Here is a 23,898-nt window from a genome sequence, read left to right on the forward strand (position 1 = left end):
TTAACAATTTAATAAAATAAATGAACACTAATAAAATAAAGTAACAAACTAACTCTACAGTTTATTAAAACTAATGCTAAAGTTTTCAGACTATGAGACATTCACACTTCCCATTAAGGACTGTTTATGGAAACAGAATGGTTCTTTTGTATTGCAAATGTAATACTTGACTCTGAACGGCTGCTAATCATTATTCTTTTGTCTATAATATTCTGACCATTGGGCCCCGTCTCACACCTTCGATCGTTGTTGTGTTTAGGGGATACGTGGAGCGTCACGACGCATGTTTACATTAATCTACACCCGCCTCCAGCAACGCAAGGGTGTCAGAATGTTCCAAAACAGTATACCGTCGCTCAACCTTTTCGAACTTCTTTTTACCCCAAACGAAGAACGAAAACGAACTTTGTTTGAAGTATACCGGGGCCTTTACTTGGCAGTCTATGGGACAGTCTCAAGCCTCCCGGTTTTCATCCAAAATATCTTAAATTGTGTTCCGAATACGAATGAAGCTTGTACGGGTTTGAAACGACATGGGGTAAGTGATTAATGACAAAATTTTCATTTTGTGGTGGAGTATCCCTTTAAGCTGATTTTTAATTAAAATGCAAATCTTCCAGCAAAGAAACATCCATATGCCAGACAAAACAGTGTAACTTGCAACCCTTAAGTTAATTGACTCACATCAGTTAATAAGGGAACTAGTAGAGATGATTCTCCTATCACGGTTTTGATGTTGCTCTTACAGAAAGCAAACAATGATAATTAAAAGCAGCAGAAGTTCTAAGATTAATTTAATATTTTGTAAGAAAGCAAACAGAAGCATATTCTGTTAGGTCTCCACTTGCGTCTCTGAGTGAATCTGAAGTAGGTGAGAGCTTTGAGAGCTGTTGCTGTCATTTTAAGCAACTTTCTTTTTGGCAGAGGACAGCTCAGTTTGGCTCCAGCGAAATATGTCTTTTTGACAAGAAGCCCAGAGCTTTGTGCCTCTCGGCCACAAAACAGAGCTGCCATTGGCTCCTGCCCACCTCAGTTGTGAAGGCAGTGGGTTAGTGTTGGATTTAGAGAAAGGTAGAAAAGCAGCGGTGATGGCCATGATTCTGCCAAGTAGGACATGTTCCCGGATCAGCATCTTTTGTTGGTCCTGGAACAACATACCTGTCAAACAGTCCAATCCCTAGACCCAACCATTAACTATCACTAGTGCACACTACAAGACATCTTGCCTAGTCAATGAAATAACTGTTGGCAATGGTGTTTAACAATGGTGAACTGTTTTTGTGAGTTGGTTCAGATTGTTTTTTATTTTATCTTTTTTATATCAGATAATTAAACATACTGTTGGACAAAATTTTATGTTGATATTTATGACAAGACATTTAAAATGCTGTAGGGACACAGACAAATTAAAGCATAGACTAAAGTCACAGTTGTTATAATATATAGTTATATAAGGAGCCAATTAGGCAATGTGTCATATTCAAGAAAAAAGACTAAAACAATTAAAAAACACAGCTTGTCGTCCTTTTATCTTTTAAATTTCTGAATATCCTGCGACCAAAAATGACCAGATTGTTGCCATTTTGCAGTGCAAGACGTTTAGTGTGCACATCTGTGAGACAATCAAAGTTGTGGTAGAACCTATGAAACATTTTTACTTGAAATCAAGTTCCAATGACAAGCCAAAGTGTTGAAATTTGATGAAAGGGCCAAAAAGCCCTTGAATTTGTGCCTTAGATATTCCATGTGCCTTTGTGCTGTCAATTGAGTCAGTCCATCCACTTGTTATGACAACACATCAAAACACAGCTTAAAGGCAATTTCTTTGCTCCTGCTTGTTGTTTAAAAAAAAAGCCTACTGTCCATATAAATAATTTCTCCCATTAAGCATAGGATCTTGGGTTTCAGTCCCTTAAAAACGTTCAGAGGACATTAAAACTGGAGGCTGAAAACAGAAGCTGAGACAGAGGTAATGAGATTGGAGGCTCATGCTGTTCCAGTACAGCTTGTCTCTTATCCCTCGCTCCGTGAAACCCATTTGAGGACTGAGGTTTTGGGTGGTATAGCCGAGAGATCTCATGATGGAGAAATCCATTAGTAATGGAAGTTGAAAAATTAAAGATTTGTTTAGGCACATAAAAAGAACATGAACTTGAATAATTCCAAATTCCAACAAAACAACCTGCACTTTGCATGCTAGACACATAAGGTACATGAAAACTGAAGAGAATAGGCTATTCTAAGCCTTTAAACCAAAAATACCTTAAAGCACTACATCAAAGGAAATTACCCGATATACTGTACACTAAGAAGGGGTGACAGTCCTTCACTCGGCGAACCTGAATTGTGTCAAAAATGCACACATTACCATGACACTACTACTTGTCAAAAGAAAAAACATCCAAATCAAACAATGTTTCATATATGAGGTTGCAAAAATCAAAAGACTTCACAAATATAACCCAATTCAATTCAGAATAAAATGCCCTCATGGACCACAAAAAGAGTGTATTTGGGTGGTGAATTCCCTAAACAGACTAAAATGCATGAGGAAGACAGTGTCACATTAGCCTAGATCAGCGCGACACCTTTTCACAGCGGTGTGAAATAGCTTTTCTGTCACTTGTCACAGACCATTACACATCTCTCTGTTTCTGTTATGTTTAAACAACTAGGAGAGGCTGGGATCAAAAGTGTAGTCAAGTCCAGTGAACTTTCAGTTGTAAATGCTCTCAGTGGACACCAACTTTTGCTAACTTGTCATAATCGAGAGACAAGAGAAGTCATTGTGAACTTATATATATTTGCGAGGGAAGTAGAAATATCCCAGTTTGACTACAGATAAACACAGCATTACCAGTTGACTCTTTACTTTGAACAGAGGGACAGAAAGCAGAGAACTCTTGAGTCTGGTCTTAATATCACGCCTCTCATCTGTCACTTAGACCAAAGATTTCAGCTTCATTCAGAGCTGTGAAACGACTGTGACCTAGTTCAAGCACATTCCCTTTTCTTACAATAACATTCAAACCCCAGTAGAACAGCAAAAAGCCTTAAGACGACGCCAAGAAAGCAGCTACGACAAAACTCAATTTCATTTGCAATGCACCTGGATGTGCATGAATAACAAATGCAGTTTCTAGATAGCTTTTGGTTGTATTTACAATATCAGTGTAACCCAATAAAAGACAAACATCAGGCTCATAACTGCATTATGATAACATTTCGCAAGACAAAAAAAGGCAAAGAATGATAAAATACATACAAAAAACAAAAGCCTGTAGTGACATATGTAATACACATCAACAACGTGTAGAAATACCCAAGACAAAAAAATAGACAACAGCATAAGACAATGCAAAAGGTAAGAACTGCAATTTCACATTTCAATGTCTTGAGTGGTTGTTACAGATATATTTACTGTGTGGGGCAGTTCTGATTCCAAATAGCTTTCAGCTGTATCATGGGCCGACCTGTAAGAACCGCTCCATTCAAAGTCCCATCTGACTCAACTGCCCTCTAAACGTCTAAAAGAACACACATATCAGTTTGGGGTGACATGATATTAACGTAGCTAACTATAGTGATATTTTTCCTTTGCAGTTCTTTCCCCATGAGTACTCCAAATTTAGAGTACTCTTAAATTCAAGTCACTTGTTCTTCAGTTCTGTCCTCCTGTCGGTATTCTTACCAGAGCTATTACATTCAGAGCTCCGAGTGAACAGGACTTGGAAATGACATTTTTTATTACTGTGACCATTACTAAAAACAGCAGCTAACATTTATTAAAACAGCGTGAGAAAAAAAAAAGAGTTATCTGCAAGAATATGCTAACCAGAATTTCAACCCTAAGACAGGTCTTGGAGAGCAAACTGAGCCTTGGCTAAAATAATAAAAATAAGTTTTAATCTTGGGTCAATCAGTCAATCAAGTCATCTATTCCATTCATTAAAAATACAAATTACTCTAAAGACTTAAAGTAGGATGGGACAAGTAACATCAACACCCTGAGATATCTTTGGTCTTATTCTTTCTCTGGAAACGTGTGTCCGAAGGGTCAAATCCCCTTTCTCGGGCCCCAAAAATGGCCCAGCTGGGGGTCTTGGCCATATAGTCCATCGCTGAGAAGCTCTTGGTGCCTCCGCTCTCCTCGTATCCCTTAATGAGCTCCTGAAAGCATTCATAGTCAATCCACGTCCACCACTCCCCGTCAACTTTGAACTGCAGACACACAGGAAAGAAAAGAGGTAAGAAAGACAGCAGGTGATAGAGCACTATGATAAATAATAGGGGTAGGTCGATCCGATATTCAGTATCGGTATCGCTTCGTTACTGGTCTTTTCTGCTGGATCGGGGTATCGGTCAGACGAGACCAATCCAAATCCAATATAGTGCGTATACTATTCTATGTTATTAATAAGCCCCATGAAAGCCACATAAACATTATAAAGCACAATAAAGTTTTCGTGAACTATATTTGAAGTGTTCAGAAGCCATTTCACAGTTTAATGTGAGGTGCTGGTAAATATTTAAGTCAAGTTCACGTCAACGGTTCGCTCCGCTGCAGCTGTCAGTCATCCTTCATTCAGGATTCAGGTTGTTTTATTTGTGGTGATGGTAATCTCTCCAAGATGATTAAATGTTCCTAATGTTATACTTGATCTGTAAATAAAGATAAATGGTTTTGCATCAAATGAATTTATCTTGCTGGAGTTTCGTGCTGTTTCTAAATCGTGTACATTTCTACCAGATATCTGGTTAGATTACAAGACTGGAGTACAGAGCACTATGAATTGTTCGTCACGTGCACAGTGACTGAAATTTAAAACTGTTAAAAGAAAAAGCTGAAAAATATAACACATATTTAAAGCAGCACTATGTCACTTGTTCTGTGTTCAAAATTTGCAAAATGTTTATAATGAGCGAGTGCATCATGAATTCACCTTCCAAACTGCGTTTTGTCTTATCCCGAATCACTACATATCACTTAATAAGTGCTTATATTTGGACTATTGTAGCCTGTTCGGGTCGTCACCGCTACGGAGTAACACATACCCCCATGAATCGCCATAGACATATCGCAAGAGAAGTAGCTCCGGTTAGAATGTTCTTCCACGGGATGCGTGCAGTTCTGTTTATTAACCGCTAGAGCGCCAAAAGTTACATAGTGCTGCTTTAATACACTACTCATCAATATCTCTTCACTTTGTGCTTTGAACTTCTCTATGCGGAGCGGATTGCTGTGACTTTGTGTTGCTTCAAGCACATCATTCTACGCGCGGTATGCACATAAGCACTTCGCACCGCTCTGTATTTGGAGCATTTAGTATTACTAAATACTTTATAATACTTTTAAGTAATACTTTTGCGCAATGAAAGATTATTAATAGCCTTTCTTGTTCGTCTTATCTATCATATCGTCGCTGTCCGATGAAAACCACGTATGTCCATTTTGCCGATTTTTCGACGGATTGAATGTCCAGGTTCATTTCCGTATACAGTATGCTTCACATATCTAAATGGCCAATGAAAAGTTGTGAAATCATGTCATCTGATTTTCACGTATATATCCATTTGGTGTCAAAGCTGTCAATCACGCCGCGTATCTCCCGCCCTGTGGAAGCATCTCGCCGGTCTCGTGAAGTTTCATCGAGTTTACTGGAACTGCATCTTCATTTTCACTTTTCTTTTCTGCAATACATTGCCAAATAAACATAGCCTGGTGAGACAATGACTCTCCTTCATCGAGGTAAACGTTTCCCCCCTGGTGCCAGACGTACGTCTAGGAGTGACAAAATTACGGTAGGACTGTGCAAACAAAGTATCTGTCTAGCATTATCATGTCAGTGTATTGATTCATTGTCCCTTCATAGTTTGCAAGAGATATTTAATAAATTTATAGTTAATATTAAATAAACTAAGCGTATTTAATAAACTAAGACGTAGGCGATTTAATAAACTGAGCGTATTCATCTGTCAATATGAAACTCGACTTGGCCATTCTAATTAATGATCGAAGAACGCGTATCGACCACCGTTACTGTAAAATATGCACGTATGTCCATTTAAACTCAATTTTGGTCAAATGTGGATTATATCATTACACTGGCAAGAATATGGTTACATGTAAAGATGCCGTACCAAGTATGACAACGCTACATTCAACTGCTTTTGAAATACAGTGTTTTTTTCACTTCCTGAAAAGTAACCGTTTTGGAACATTTGGTTTCATCGGGCAGCGACGATATGTTGCTTCCTTATTACTCTTCTATACTTTTAAAAGAAATGTCTTTTAATTTATACAGTAGTCAACATTTCAAGTGGATCAATATAGTTAATCAAAGTTGTCCTAAGACAAGAACTGGCATTGGTTTGGTTTTAGGACAACTTTAATGAAAGGTTTTGATCCACTTGAAACGTTGACTTCTATGGTATATATTTACATACTACTTGTTTTTCATGAATGTATTTTACAACAATACAAAGAGCATTGTGTAGGCCTACCAGATTTAGTCCTACACTTATTCACATTTATTTGTTACCCACTAAATAAAGTTGTTGTTTTTTTACTAAAAGTTCAGGATTTTATAACATTTTTGCGCACTCATTTTTCTAGAGTAACTTTTGCTACTGGATTATACATTAACCTAGTTTATATTGTCATCGATTATGATTATATAAATTTTTGGTTATTTTTTCTTTATAATGAACCTGTCTATATTTAGTAGATTGTGTTTAACATACAAAAGAGTGAAGATCGACCTACACATTGAGGTATAGAAATTGTACACTGATTTAAAAAAAAAAATTGTGCTGGTATCGGATCGGTATCGGTATCGGCAGATACTCAGAAATTTTGGTATTGGATCAGTATCGGTTCTGAAAAAGCTGTATAGAACCAGCCCTAATAAATAACACACATAAAAATGGACACACAGGTGAAGATTGGAGTGAGTCTCCCTGCATGACGTGTTCACTTTGACTAATGAGGCCTGATGTCGTTTTCCAAGCACGTACATTACCAACTGGGCAAAGTTTTTCTACTGAACACCAAGGCAGGTGCGAATCAGAGAAAGTGGGAAAAGGAAGTTGCTTTCGGAGAATAGAGTTGGTAGTCTTTTTAATTAAAGATGTTTGTAGCCCTGTCTCAGCTGACATCCTCAGTCCTTGAAGTTCTCTTTCAAGTTCATTTTTGAAATGCCGGTACATCAAGAGTGAAGCCGCAAACTAGGCACTCTCCAGCACCCTTCGGAATTACTGGATATCAAATGGGATACAATCTTCATGACAAGTGTAGAAGGTGGCAGGGTACACATCAAGATTGTCATTTGGGGTGCAGCCCCTTGATGTGCTAAAAGTATAACTCACATATATGAACACTGAGTTGAGATGCAGGACCTGTGGTCTCAGTCTGTTCCTTTCAAGCAAACCTTCTGTTTCAATCAATCTTACCCAATCTTGACTCTCAAGCTTTGGTTCTATGCGAGGGTGTAGGCACAGCTTAGTTCTGCTTGTTTTCCCACCCTATACATTTAATTAATTTCCATCAGCACCTCTAAACCATTCTCCAACACACAGGCGTAAAGAGTCCTAGTGGGGAGCTGCACTGATTACATTTCACACTGCACTGATGAGATGCTGTACGGTGATCCATGCTCAGCATGGTGATGCAATCAGCTATAGGCACCAGACTCCTGTTCCTCCCATCTCTCAACATTCCCTTTCTTTCCAAGACCTTCTTGTTGCATCAAAATCGATTCAGCTGTAGTAAATGTTGCTCTGAAGACATTGCTGAGGTGCCTGATTGGGTTGCTGGGAAAAGCATTTTTGAAAGCAAGTATAACTCTTTCAAGGGAAGCATGCTTTCAAGTCAAGACTTGAGGAACCACAACAGCTGAAAAACAACGACTTGGAATAAGGCATCTTAGCTGTTGCAAAGTTGTAGTTTGGACAGTTCCTGAAGAGTATTGCAAGTATCCAAGGACAAACTCTGTCCAAGCTAACAAAGCTGTCAAGAGAGGATCAGACCACCACAGGCTCTCTTGAGGACAACCACTGTCCAACTTGCTGAAAACTGACAGCTGCCTCAAAGACAACCTGGTCACGGGCACCACAACTGAGAAGCATGCATACTTTCAAACTACCGAGAATGCCAAGGCCACCATTTCCTCTTAGTGTAGTGCCAAGAATGTGATCTTTGTCCTTGTCATATTACCTCTGTTTAGCTGCTTACCTGAAGCTTCCTAGAGGCAGCCTCAAAACCTACCTCTGCCGTCAGTCTGTAAGGCCTTAAGCAGTTTGCATCCTCTGGGAAACCTTCTTCCTCGGATGCATGTTTTTATTACAAAGTAATTTGCTGAGGTGAATCACTCCATAGCCTATTCACAGATACTCAACAGTCAGAAGATGAAGGCTCCCATGGGGCCCAACTCGTCTCTCCGGGAATGCCACAGATACATCACCAACCTCTTTAAAGATCTCTTTCCCTCCTTATCAATCTTACACACATGCAGTTTGGCTCAGCGTTCTCCTATATTACTCACATTAGGAAGCAAGGTGTTGGGACGTAACTGCAACAACTGAGCAAGGTGACTAAGCAATAATCCAAATCACTCATCTCTCTCCCAAATTGTGTTGGGAAGTCGAGTTATCTTTCACAAGGGCTGTTCAGTTTAATGGAAAAAACAATAACAAATAAACAAACTGGGTTTTCGTGTGCCAAAGTCAACCATTTTACATACTACAAATGTATTTAGGCATCACTACAATATAAATGTACAGTATGAGACAAATTAAATTCACAATATTAACCAATGAGATAAAAATGGTTGATATAATTAACATAGCATAATAAATACATTAGGGTTGAAGCTGTAACCTTAATCAATATCCTCATTTGTTTTTGCCAGATAAATATCACAAAGGGCAGCTGAACTATAAATTATGAACTTCTTACTTGGCAAGCGATGGTTTTAAACTGGCTTCCTTAAGTAAAGTCCAAAATGGAGAAAATAGACAGGAATACTAAACTTTAGATGCCATGTGAGATAGTGAAACTGGCAGCCCTTTTATTTTCGGAGTGCAAGACTATCCACATCTGCCCTGCCAACAGATGGCCATGCCATTGAGAGAGTGCACTTTAAAGCTTCATTCATTTGTAAAATTGCTTCTGCGCAGCTAACTGGGAGCACTGAACATATGAAGTCACTATGCAAATGTGGTTTTGGGACACCGCATCACCAAACACAGATTGCAGCCCCTCTTTCATTCCCTAAACACTATGAACATCCCCCAAAATAAATGATGCTCTTGTCTGTACGGTGTGCTGTGGGGCTTCTTCAGTCTGGTGTAGTTACTGAGAGACTTTTGGGACTTTAAAGTTTAAATGGGTAATCTTCTTTATGAATTAATGAATGTTCGTAAGGCCAGGCTTTTTGAAAAATGCAACATGCTTCAAGGCTACATCTATTTATTAGTGGCGCTTGCTAAAGCAAGCATCTCTATTACTATTGCTCACACTTAGGACTCTAAGTTAAACTTAAGTATTAAATGAAGTATTAAACTTTGGTGCATAACTTGCCCTGTACAGCTTGTGAATAATTAAACTGTTCTGCTTGCTGAATAGACATGTGCTATTACTTTTTTAAATGATCAGGATGATAAAATGGAGAAAATATCCCAAAGACTTACATTGAAAGGACGAGATTCATATCTACTGACCACAATATCACAGGACATTTTAGAAAATCAAGCATCTTCTACTTGTAAAACTCTTGATGGATTTAAATCCTTGTTTAACCCTGCTTTACATGCTTTAATTTCCTTCCTTCAGTTCAGAAAATGGAGAGAGAGGCAGAGCTTTATGAGGACGCAGCGCGTCAGCTCCACACAGTGAAGAGCTGTAAATTCATTCAGAGGGTCTTACCTCGTCAAGAGCACTACGGATAAAGGGCGAATGTTTAGGACCCTGAAATAAGAAAAAACGAATGCAGCAGCTAAACAAAGTCAATGCAATGAAATACTGTCAGTGGCCTTCCAAGGTCCCATGTGAAAAATGGCTTCTTATTACAGGGACAATGGGCCTTTTTAGCACCCTCTTGAGTCACGGCTGAGCTGAACAGAAACCGAGAGAGAGTCCCTGTGCGGTCGGCGATGACGTAGTGAGGAATGAATTTTCACATCAAATTCAATGCCTTTTCATTTAGACGTCTGTCACAGGCAATGCAAAGAGAGCTCTTTAACATGCATAAGGCAGGGACAAAAACCTTGCAGAGGAAGGCAAAGCAGCCCAGTGCTTGAGTGCTGGGGACTGGCTTTATCTCAGTGTCATTTCAGAAGCATGACAGTATGACTGCTGAGGACTGCAAAGAAGTCAGGATCATTTGGATACAATGGGGGTATGCCTTTGAAGTTACACCCTAAAGCATATTCCTCAGTGAATCATGAGATGCAGCCCCACCCTCAAGGAGTGACATCATGTATCTAACCATAATATAATTGGTTCATTATCGTGTGAGGAGGCTGAAGAGCTCTTCAACACAGCAAAAATCTTTGTCCAACAAACCACACGCCTGTGAAAAGTCCTTCATTAGTTTTTTTTGTTGGCGTTATTACTGAATTGGCACTCTATCTTCACAGGTCTCACATCCAGCCTCCTTAAGCTGCCCACCAACAAACCTCTTCGCCTTGTTTCCAAACACTTGATGGTAAGGCATTGGAGGACAGAGCACCTTCTCATGCCTGTGTGGGCTTGAGTGGAGGTTGCTCTGGGCACTCACAATGATTACGACTCTCCACTACTGCAGCTCATTTACAGCCAGCGTGTTTGTAGCTCTGCATGATGAGACAAGAAATGAATGGAGGGGTTTTTAAAAAAATGCAAACAGGTGGACACATCGAATTACAATTCCTTACTGCATGTAAGAGAGCTCTCTTCGCCTGAAGAGAGAACGAAACTGAATTAATTAATGGGATATTTAGAAATTAAGCTAATAAGTGGGGAACATGTTAATCAAAAAGAAGTAATCAGCTTGGAAATGGAAGGACAATATATGTCTGGGGTGGTATAAGATATCAGCTATTGCAAGAAAAAAAAAGTTAAGGAGGGTGTCAAAAAATGGTGTAAAATTAGAATTGTTCCATTACAGTATTTCAAAGCGCAATATGGAGTTAACTGGGTCAGATATGGAGTGAAAGATGTTTTCCAAGTCCGAAAAAAAAGCACAAGAGTAAAAAATTAGTGCGGACATCATGAGTACATGACTTGTCAATGATTATTAAAAGAAAACATACCCATATATGAAGAACTGTGTGTGTTTATGTATTTCAATCTGTATATAATCCAGAGATTCTGCCGCTTCAAAAGTTAAATTGCATTGATTAATTTTTATACCATTTGGCCATTTATTGTTTAGAATTTGGACCCTATATTAACAAAAGCAGCTTCAGATTATCTTCTAAAAGTCATACAGTTTGGAACGAAATGAGGTTGAGTAAATGATGAAGGTCTGCTGGTCTTAGCAGGTTTAAGCTGGTCTCCCAGTCAGGCTAAGCAAGTTCCCCTCTAAAAACCAGCAAAGAACACCTGATGAGGCTGGAAGGATCTGAAAAGACTGATTTCAGATGTTTTTAAGCAGGGAAAACACACAAGGCTTTATGTTTTTTGGGTAAGTGAAATGCCCCATTGTGTGTTAGAATAGAAATATTCACCATAGAATCACATGCAGAAGTGTATGGTACTTGATTTCAGAATACAAACAGCAAATCATAAAAGGATACTGAAGCACCACATAACACTTGCACATAAATATGTTTTTTGTTTGTGAGAGAAGAGTGCCGGTAAGGGCTCACTGCCCACACAAACCATTACAGAAGCTGTCACAATAAACGAATGTAAAACAAGAGTGGCTGTAAGAATGACTAGCGCTGTGTCAGGAGACAGCATAAAAATGTTTAAGGAATGTTTAACCCTTCACTTGAATGGCAGTTTAATGCAAGTGCCCATATCAACACTTTTTCAATGACATTTACAGAAATGGCAGTGGTATCTTCATTGGTATCAGCTTTAAAAAGTGATTTAAAAAGACAAGAGGGACAAAACTGTAAGATGGGACATTTGAAATGTCCAAGTCATAAACAGCATGATAAAATCACATCATGAAAGTATCAACATAAAACAGACTCAGTTCTTTTTGCGTTATTATTGGATAAGCCACTTTCTTCTGTTGTAAAATATGAACACTCATCAATGCCAACTCACAGTCCATTAGTATCTTTAATTCTAGGGATGCACTATATATATATGATATTGGTTAATGGATTCAATTCTGAACTTTCAATTTTTTTTGTATTGAATCATTATTGAAATTTCAATACTTTTCAACACAATACTGTGAGTATTGTCTGTCTTTGCTCAATTTTGCCAGTGAAAATGGTTTTAAACAAAGCAACAGCAGAAATGTTACACATCTCTGAACAGCAGCACACAGTGGTAGTGGTGTTTTCTTATTGAATGAATCCATGTTTTTAAAAGAATCAAGTGAACCAATGATTCAGTGAGCTATTCATAAAGAGAGTCACTTGCTTCCTTTCTAAATCAATCAGCCGTTTGAATGAAGTGGTTGAATGAATGACCGAATGGCTCACTCTTTAAGAAGACAATGACTTGCTGCCACCTACTGGCAGTTTAAGTGTCATATTTCATAAAAAAAATAATTTCAATATTAATTTTTTTAAAAACCCATTAATGTCCATTTAAAACCAATTAATCTCATAGCATTCCAGAAATTCTAAATGCAGTGTAAATGCATTCATGCCACCTCTGAACCATCTTTTGGATGGTCATTTCTCAACCCAAATTGATGTGTGATTAATTTGCAATTTGAAGTGATTTGTGATCTTGTGATTTGCACATCATGTAATTAATTTTTCATTGCAAGCCATTATCTAACACTCAATCTTTAAAAACACTGTTACAGTAAATGTAATTGAAGTAAATCACTGAAATAAGTAGTTTTAAAGGATTACAACCTTATAATGTAAAACAGAATAGAATTTCAACATTAGCCATGTATCAGCTAATGGCCATTACATGAATATATTGAACCATTTATTATATTATTAGTGTTGCCAACGTTTAAGAAAAGCAATAAAATCACTGTAACACACTCCCTCTGGTAGCTTTCATTTAAAATATTCACACGCATGCTTTGCAGGATACAGCTGATGTTGCCCTGAATTTTAGATTTAACTGTATAAAAAAGGACACAAAAACACTCTGAATCATATCAGCACACACAGCCTGAAGACACAGTGGCGCGTGGTGGATGATTTGGTTTTTCTGTGGATGATGGAGACTGAGACAGCCAGATCATTTCATTCAACACCTACACACACACACACACATACACGACAGGACAGCATTTACATCACACCTCACAGATGTTGCTGTGATCAGGACGAACGGTATGAGGGCTGCATGTACCACACGCTGGGAATGCAAAGTCACTTTAGATTTATACGATTTCTGTCATCATGAACTCTAATGTCTGATTGGATATTGAAACAAACTGGGGTCAAGTTAGGTCACGTACTCCATTTGAACCTTCACACATCATGAAAAGTAGTGATTAATAATCACTTGGCAACCAAATAAGTGACACATCACAGCTGGATGAAAACCGGCCTCATTTGTGGTGTGGCCAGCATTATTACATGGCTCTGCTTGTGTGTAGGAGTAGCTGTGCTGTTGAAAAGACATTACTCATCCTGTGATAGAGTGAAAACCCATTCGGTGAGGCTTTATCTTATTTCAGTCTTCATCACGCTGAGCTGTTAGCACTCTATTACACTGGACATCAATAGATGTACATCTCCGAGTCATTGAGAGAATCAAAAAAGAGATGTCATGTGAAAGAGATATCATACGCATCGTAACTGTAAACAGTGCATCAACGGTTTAAATGGTTTAGAAATGGACACACAAGAAGGCCAAATGAATGGAGATTAAAAACAAATTAATTCTAAATTATGTGAATACTGAGTGCAATAATTCATTAAACAATCACAAGAGGCATCATAAGGCAATGATTAATACAGAATTTCCTACAGCTCTCTTTTACCTGAAGCATATGGCTTATAATTATGTATAAATAAGTATAATTAAATATATTCATTTTTAGAAATTTAGTTTTTTTTTCTAAATTTAGCAATTGTCTGATAATTAATATTCAAAACTGAATTTTAATTAGTTAGGGCTGGCAGAAATGTGGGATATTCATCGAATTTTATTACATTATTATGCATTAAAAAAGTAATGGAATATAAAAGTATTTTTTTGTGATTAAGCCATAGTTTTTGTGCATTTATACTAAATGCGTTTAGACTACAGTTTTTACATACTAATAAGTAGAAACCATATACTGTAGTTACATTTTACCATGGTACTGGGGTGCTATATGTGTGGTTATAACTGTGGTTATCATGATAATGTGTGCTACTTAGACCAATGGTTAATTTTAATAAAAACTCAAAACAGTCAGAATAATAAAATTTCACCTTATAAAAATTAGGTTATTACAATTTTTTACAGATGTGTTTGTAATAAACATAAATTTACATCTGCATCCTAACTGAAACTACTACTAATGTCAACTCAAGCTACCCTCAAATGTGCATTTCTAAGAGAGATTTATTATTATTTTTATATTGCAGCCTGCACTGCAAACTTTGCTGAATATATGTGTCATCAAAGCCAGGCAACACAAACCTGTTTCATGATTTGAAACAATATCACTCATTAGAACATGCAGAAACTACTAAATTAATTTTTCTATTAATATATTTATTTGGTTAAGAAAAAACTACTAGAAAAGTGTGAACAATTCACATGTTTGTTGTGTTTTGACCATGAAGAGTCATTTAAAACAACAATTAACAGTCTGGTTTCTACAACTTTCACTTAGGAGCAAAAATCTGCCTTTCAGCTTGAAATAAAAATGTGAAATTTATTTTAATAACTATCGTTATCGACTGGTGTGAAAACATTTATTGTACAATAACATAATGATCATGATATTTATTAATAATAACAGTAATAATAACTATAATATATTTCTATTATTTTATTTCTTAATATTATTTTTTATTATTATTATTAGTATTACAATTCTTATATGCTGTTTTTGTAGCATTATTTTGTAGTAGAATTATTGTATATATGATAATTATTACATATATATACATACATATATACATACATACATATATACATACATACATATACACACACACACATATATATATATATATATACATACATATATATAATATATATATATATATATATATATATATAGTTGATTAGTTGATTTGCAATCAAGATGGTGCCAAATTAGCATAATATATACAAGATAGTATAAAAGTATAATGCAAATTTTAACAAATTTGTCATTCTTCATGTGTTTTAATACACTATAGTCTCTTCGGGTATAAGGTATAAAGAGATGAGCAGATAAGTACTATATTGTGTTAGTGTCCCAACATATAACATTCCTCTCGGAGGATAGTGGAAACGAAAGGACGGGATTCTTGTCTTTCTCATCTCAGTCTTGTGGGCCGTGGCTGATGTACAAAGCTGATATTCCCAGTCTGGCACAGAATTAATGAGTCCAACTCTTATCTGGCTGCTCTTTATCCATAGAGAATAATGATTACCTACAGAAATGCCCTGATAAATCAATGGGGCGAGGAAAGTGACGTTTCTCCGGCCCATCTACGCCAACTAACAATGCTACAGATTTCCTGTCATAGACCAACAATCTGATTCTAATAAGCCAACCAAAAGTTTATACAAAGATAAAGGTGAATTGATGAAAGCACTTTAAAAAAATCATTAAGTAGCATGTGGGATTAAAGCAAAAGAAATTAGTGGTGCATGAATGAAGCTCTAATAGCTCTAACATAGCCACGATTTACTAAAACAAGGGTACAAAGTCTTAATTTGTGGCCACGAAGGAACAAAAACGAGGTAACAAATAATTAAAATGAGCGAATAAATTAATAAAACAACTCAAAGTATGAATAAAACAATGGAACAAATTCTTTTTTTTGCCACACTAAATATATTTTTGTCCACGTCATGCACAGTGCTCTGTACATATTTAACATTTATCTATTTTTACATTTTTCATATTGTACATTATAACACTGTGATGAATAAATTCACTTTTAGCATTTACAGTGATTGATTTTAGATTTTATTGTTTTATTTGTAATTTATTTGTTCAGACAAAATATTATAGAATAACAAAAATAAGTCGTGATGTGTTTTTGTTCTTATTGTGCATGATTTAATGCACATAAACAATAAAATGAAATAAGTTTAATCTAACAAAACACATTACAAATTAGACAACAATGAAAAACATCTGTTGTGTGAGAATTACAGGAAATATCTCATAAGGAGTGTGCTGCAGGTCTGGCAGATCCTGCAAGAATAAAATAAAGACACAGACACACACAAAGGTGTTGGGAAATGTGAGGGGTACGAGCAGCTGTTGGGCGCTGTAATTACTGCGGGGCCGAACAGCTGGAGGGGGCTGAACACCTCCATTACTCACAGAAACATATCAGACTTGCTTGGCTACCAACAAACTTAATTACCCGCCGCATATATATCACCACTCTGTTTCACGTCCACAAAAGTGGCCAAACGCACACAAAACAATGCTGCCACTGCCGGTGGTTTGATGCCTGGGTCACTGGTGTGCTATAGAAGTAAATGAGATGTCAAGAAATTTTATGTCTGGCTACATATGAACCCTGTCTATTCGCTAGGAGAAACTTGTTGTCTGGCTCTTTGGCATGAATGAGGCATCATTTGTCTAATTAAAGGGCAAAATAAGTGCAATAAATAAAAAAAGATACAGTAACTTTTAAAAGTGATGCCAAAGTGCTTATGGATTTGATTCCCAAGAGATGCATGAACTGATAAAAAGTCAATAAAAATGCAATGCAGTCACATAATAAACAAAATCATCGCTTTTTAATAGAAGGAACTTTAATCAGATATATCTGCTTCAACAACATGCTTTTAGCTTCTCATGCTTCCCATGTAGCAAAATGACTGACTAGCAGAAAAGTCTTTTGATTAGGTCTAATTTTTACATGCATAAATTAATACATGTATTTTAAACTTTTAAAATAATATGTTTTACATGTACACTACCATTCAAAAAGTTTGTATTCTGTATGATTTTTTGATGTTTTGGACACTTAAGTCTCCGATACTCATCTAGGCTGCATTTATCTGATCAGAAGTATACTGAGGTTTTAATTAGTAGACCAAAAACCTCTGCGTGTAATAACCTAAAACGCTGTCTAACACTTGATGGCTGCTCTGTTAATTCCTCATCATCAGTTAGGAACCTAGGTGTGCTATTTGATAGCAATCTTTTTTTTGAAAACCATGTTTCTAGCATTTGTAAAACTACATTTTCCATCTTAAAAATATATCTAAATTACGACCTGTGCTTTCAATGTCAAATGCAGAAATGTTAATTAATGTGTTTATGACCTCAAGGTTAGATTATTGTAATGCTTTATTGGGTTGTTGTTCTGCACGCTTAATAAACAAACTCCAGCTTGTCCAAAATGCAGCAGCTAGAGTTCTTACTAGAACCATGAAATACGACCACATTAGCCTGGTTCTGTCAACTCTGCACTGGTTCCCTATTGAACAACAAACAAATACATTTTTAAATCTTGCTAATTACTTATAAAGCCCTGAATGGTTTAGCTCCTCCATACTTGAGCAAGCTCATATCACATTATATATATGGAGACCATGCCACCTCGGCACCTGTGTTGCAGCCTGGAATTAAACCACGCCATGCTGGTGTTGTCTGGCCAGAGGAGAACTGGCCCCCCGACTGAGCCTGGTTTCTCCCAAGGTTTTTTCTCCATTTCTGTCACCAGTGGAGTTTTGGTTCCTTGCCTCTGTCGCTTTTGGCTTGCTTAGTTGGGGACGCTTTACTGATTGCACAAACACTGTTGGAAGAGAGCTGATCTGGATGAAGACATCACTGAACCATCATTGAACTGAGTTTAACTGGAAAAATTACACTTTTATTGTATTCTTGCATTACTGACAATCCATTTTCCTGTTTAACACTGTAAAGCTGCATTTTACAACCAGGATTGAATAAAGCGATAAACAAATAAAGGTGACTTGACTTGACTACTGTAAAAAAAATTATATGATCAGTAAGTCATGGCAACTTGTTTTTACATTACTTTTATTCATCAAAATAAGTTGAGCAATTTCAACTTTTTTATATAAGTTATATGAAATCTTTATTGGTTTAAAGTAATTTAGGCTGAAATGACAAAACAAAGATGTTTATGCTTAAAAATGTAAATGAGATTCTCCGATGAATAGAAAGTTATTTAAAACAGCATTTAAAAACAATTTTGCCCTGCACATCACAAATTGGTCTGTAATTTAGAATCCATTCTTCAGGATTTTAGCTGTCAGCCAGACATAATTTTACATAATAATAAAAAATTAATTTTTGCAGTCAAATGTTATAGTTTGCAAGCCATAAAAATACATGTGCATGTAAGATACAGTGTTTATACAGTAAAGTATAGGACAAGTGACAGTTCCCTTATTCTCAGACCTAGCATGTGAACAACCAGTTCAAGTGTGCATCAAACTGCACCATAGCAATGAAGCTCAAATGTCAAAAAACAACTGGAAGCAGAAATCTTATTTGACATTAGCACCGTTAACCCAGAGCTAACGATCCATCAAAAGGTGAAAGCAGGCTCAGAGATTCAGCCAGCCTGCCTCTGTTTGGGTAAACTCAGCAATATTTCCCTCACACTTTTTCATAGCCTTTATTTTATCCCACAGAAGAAGGCGTAAATCCTCGCCTTCTGCAGTCTATCAAAGTGGGCGATTATTGTTGCTAGGTAACAGCATGTCATAGTTGAAGTCTGCTTTACTTTGGAGTGGCTCTGCTTTAAATGTGAATGCGCTGAGGTGGGTTTTCTACAAGGCATGTGCGCACAGGTCACATGACTAGCTGTTGACTCATAATGAGATTTTGAATTATGAATGTGTGTCCCTCATCCGAGAGGTTTTCGTGCCATGGTGGGCTGTGAGTCATCAGGTCACGAGCGAATCAGTTCAGATCAGTACAATTAAACCAGGACAGTGTAATTACACAGGTCAACAAACACCAGATGCATTAAGGCAAATAAAAGCTGGCTAAGTTGAGGAGAGATTTAATCAGTTTAGTCAATTGCATTAATCTTGAAGACAGGTTGATTAAGTAGAATGAGGTTCTTATTTGTGATTTTGTTTCAAAACTAGCATTTCATTACAAAGCCATTAAAGTCAGCAGTTGACTATTTAAAAGCTACAGTCTTGGCATTTCACAGAGGACTGACTCAGTCTTGATCGTCATGGATTACTAGAAAAATGTGATGAAACGTAATGACTTTTGGCTCTTCATTTATTAAAATTAAAGAAGGGATTTCACCTAAATTCACCTAAAATTCCCATAATTCTGTAATCATTTGTTTATCCTCACGTTGTACCATTGATGCAGCAGCAGTTAACTTCTCAGTAGAGGAAATTATCAGTGAATATGACAAATTTGAGGGGGTTTTTATTTACACAAATCTGTCATATGGTAGAGTAGAATTGGTTTGTATTTAATGAGTCATTTGTATGGATTTTTTTTTTTATTTGATGGAGAGTGGTCAGCACATTTTTCAAAATTTCTCCTTTTGTGTTCTACAGAAAACAAATCAAACGGTTTAGAAACAACAAAAAGGTGAGTAAATGACAATTTTCATTTTTAAGGTGAACTATTTAGTTAATTGGCATAAACTGAAGTCATATGAACTCTGTTTTAATGCGAATCTAAATCAGTGTCTAAAAAAAACTGATCTAAATTCAGTGAAAATACACAATATGTAACACAATGCACAAAAATTGTGACTGATACTTGATACAGCAATTCCAAAAACATATTTTGTAAGTTTGACATCTTTCAATAATTTACCATTCAAACTAAAACTGCTGTAGCACAGGGCTTCAGTTGCTGCAAACACTACAAGTTCATCTCATCTGAGCTCAAAATCAATCCAATCTTGATTCATTGGCTCTCAGTGAATGCATTAGGACAGAGAATGAATTTAATGAGCCTGGTCATTACCTTGTTTTCCTGAAAAAGGATTAGGAGGAAATTCTTGGGATTCCAGTAATAGCTTAATGAAGCTTCACCTATTAAACCCAAAAGGGTTCAGAGCCCCTCATTAGAAGCTCATCCCTAAATTAGGTGGGTGAGAGGCATACCTTGACCTTCGATGAAATCTGGCTGTCCAAGGGCGAATCTGATGTATTTCTCAGTGAAGCCATACAGTCAGTGGGCAAAAAAGTGATTTCATCTATCACAAAAAGACTAAAAAGGCAATTTTTTTGTCCCTTGGAATAGCCTACACTATTTGTAAATGATTGAGATGAGGATTTGCTTATAAACTTATGTTGACAGAATCAGTGGTCAACATTTTTTCCATGGCTGCATTATCTGCAAAAACACAGGATGGATGATATAAAAAATATGATTTAGTAATAGCAAGAGACAATTCTTGAGACAGCTGAAATTTAACATTACACAAAACTTAAATAACTCATTAAATAAATCATTCCTAAATAATTCAAAATTTCACATTTCTTTTCTTTTTTTTAAAGAAATATTTGCCAACACATGCACTTAATTCAATAAAAACGTGACTAACAACAAATCACTTCAAAATAACACATGAAAGTGAAGAATTATTAACAGTAATGTATTGCTATTGTATACCCCAATTAAGATTCAAGATTATTTTAAGACTTTAAGATAATTATTATTATTAATGTTATTTTTATTAATAAAATAACTTTATTATTATTATTAACAACAACAACAATGTATTAATAATAATAATATTAAATCCCAAATATGATGTAAATTATATACATTTATGTATATTATTGGTATACTTTTACTACTACTGTTATTAATAAAAGTAAATGTAAATATTTATTACCACTATTATTATTAAAAATAATTCTACCCCTATTGCTATATAAGTCCAAGTATTATATGAATAATGAAGTTCAAGATGTGTAAGTGAATTGGTTATGACAAATATAACAACCAAATAGTAATTTGTATGAAAATGAATCACACAAATCTGCCAACATTTACTGATGGTGACAGCCTAGCGAAACATGTAATGTACTGAAGGCATGAGGTAAACAGCACATCCCATGACTGACAAATAACTCAGCGCTTAATGTGGGATGTTCCATTTCCAGCTATTGCATCAACGTAATCTTGCTGACAGTGCTTAATATCATTGACAAGAAAAACAGGTGAACATGGAGAAAAGCTGCCAGAATTTTTAATAAGAGAGCTTCTACAAACTTCAGCCCTCGGTGTCTGCCCTGGGGTCCCGGAGTTGGAAGCGCTCTGGCCCACATCATTACTCACAGACCCTCACGAGCTGATGCCCTGAGGAGAGGAAGCCCTCACAAAACACAGCGAGTTATAATGGACACTCATGCCTCCCATTCCTGTTATTGCACCTTGTCAATCAAACAGTCTGCGTGTCACAGTCTGACATTGCTCAGAATAACCGCGTCCGTCCCTACAGGCTGAATGTCTTCGCACGGTTGGCTGGTTTCTGTCGAAGCACAGATGTCAGCACAGTCAGCACTGTTCCTGATCCATGATAACTAGTGGATTTGCAAGGCAGGGAAGGACAAGGGGATTGAAGCCAATGAGAAAATCCAACAGCTGGGAAGGATCTGGCCTACACAGGTGTGCTCACGTATGTGCATGTGAACCAGAGAGGAGGAGATGGACTTAATTGGAGTGATGTGGCAGCAGGTATTTAGAGCAGCAGCCTGTTTTAAACCTGCCAAGAGAGCTTCATCCGTCCTACACCTGAAGCAGAATCAGGCAGCAGGTCAGCAGGGCTCTATGAAAACAGACAGCCACATGTCTTACCAGAACAGTAGCATGCCAACATCGGCAAAGCTCTGCGTCAGCACTTCTTCACGCTACACTCTTGAGTTTTCACGATATGGCAAACCTCACTCTTATTATTGCACATACTAACAAAAGAAATGAATAAGCCATTAAAGCCTTTTTAGGGCATAGGGTCAGTTTCGACTTCTATGACATCCTGTCCAACACCTTGTTCCCGCTTCCAATGCCTGAAGTTCAAGAACTGACTGTTCACTTGCTGCCTAACATATCCGACCACTTGACAGGCATCTTTATAATGATATAATCAATATTTATTACTTCAGCTTTCAGTGGTTTTAACACTGTGGCTGACCAGTGTATAATAAATATCCAATAAGCTTTACAAAATACAAAGCATTGCTTGTTTAAGACATGGTGTTTTGTTAGACACCAACACCCAAGTGCAGACATGAATAATGTTATCTGTGCAAGTTTTCCAAGCTACTAAACTTGATCAATTCTATCAGATTTTTAAAGACTTTTGCAGTTTAAACAAAGAAGCGTACCATATCTGGTGACCGGAATATTATAGAAATGTTTGACACTTCTTCAAGTCCATCAAAGAAATGTTTCGCCAGCTTTCCATTCACGTGGAAAAGTGTTTTTTAGAAAGCTTTCAATTAAAGTTTTATATGTGAACAAAAAATTACAAATAAATGCATACAATGATACTTTTGCAATATTGGATGGAAACAGCTACAACCACTCGAAAATAACTAGCTTTATTAAATTAGCATATATAAGAAATAAAGTTTATGTGACTTGGAAGCCAGAGCAGGGAGCTTAATTTGAACCTTCTGAAGGATGGAAAATACTAAGAAAAGGCAGCACAAAGTTATAAAACACATAGCAACTTTTCTTTCTGACCTCTGTTCACCACTGTGCATGGTATTTTCAGCTTTCCAAAAGGTCTTAAAAGAGCAGGACCGTTTGCACACAAACAGCTCGCTCTTGGAAAAAAAAAAACCTGTCAATCAAAACAGGGCAGAATTGTCAAATGTTTCCGCACAGATCACAACCAATAGGAAATTATTACATATGCTGAAAAGGTACCATGTAATACAAGCATTTCTCGTCATCTGTCATGTGCTGCATGTACAATTTTCCCTGATAAACAAGAGTGCTGAGCAATGCATTTCAACATGAACAGCACTATCGAACATGAGAGCTAGAGATCCCAAGGACAAACTTAGTATGGAGGGAGGGGTTCTGTCTGTGTGCACTTAACTAAACCCTACACCACTCAACCATGCAAGGGCACACAGAAACCTCAGTCTCCGATTTGTAGAGACATGGAATACTTGAGACCAGTTCCAATGGTTTTAATTCGCTCTTAAACACAGTCTTAAATATTTAAATAATGAACTTTTGCATTTGCATTTCAGTGTTGATGTGCTCCCAACTGAAAACAGAATAGCATCTGTAGTCAGATATTAGTCATTATTCTCAAGCAAAACTGATCCAGAAACACTAACTTTAATTTCTAAAACCCCAATCAAGTTGAGGCCTCCTGCTGTATACAGAAGAAAACTGAACCAAAAAAGACTCTTTTCCAATCAAAATGGACTCTTTTAATAAATATTCAAGGTCTTGCACATGTGGTATGTTATTCCAAACAAAAAGTGAAATCTTTAATCCAATATATTCACAATTAATAAAATTATGTCTTAACCTATCTGGAGACTAATGAGCACATGAAGCTGGTTTTATTGACTCCCATCATTCAGGGGTCCCATTCAGTACCACAGCAAGTCCATCAACCTCTCTCTGAATCCTTTGTAACTTCTGTATGTGCCTTTCTGAGAGC

General features: G+C 36.8%; 1 protein-coding gene across 1 annotated transcript in view; it reads right to left on the reverse strand.

The window, feature by feature from the left end:
- Window positions 1-3,184: 3,184 nt before the first annotated feature.
- The window catches only part of LOC122147693, a 43,077-nt gene continuing 22,363 nt past the window's right edge, over window positions 3,185-23,898 (reverse strand). Inside the window, exon 6 of the mRNA XM_042771056.1 lies at window positions 3,185-4,221. Coding sequence (XP_042626990.1) covers window positions 3,975-4,221 — 247 coding nt within the window. The 3' untranslated portion in view covers window positions 3,185-3,974. The remainder of the gene's footprint in view (window positions 4,222-23,898) is intronic.

The sequence above is a fragment of the Cyprinus carpio genome, chromosome A15 (assembly GCF_018340385.1).
Source record: "Cyprinus carpio isolate SPL01 chromosome A15, ASM1834038v1, whole genome shotgun sequence".
Taxonomy (NCBI): Eukaryota; Metazoa; Chordata; class Actinopteri; order Cypriniformes; family Cyprinidae; genus Cyprinus; species Cyprinus carpio.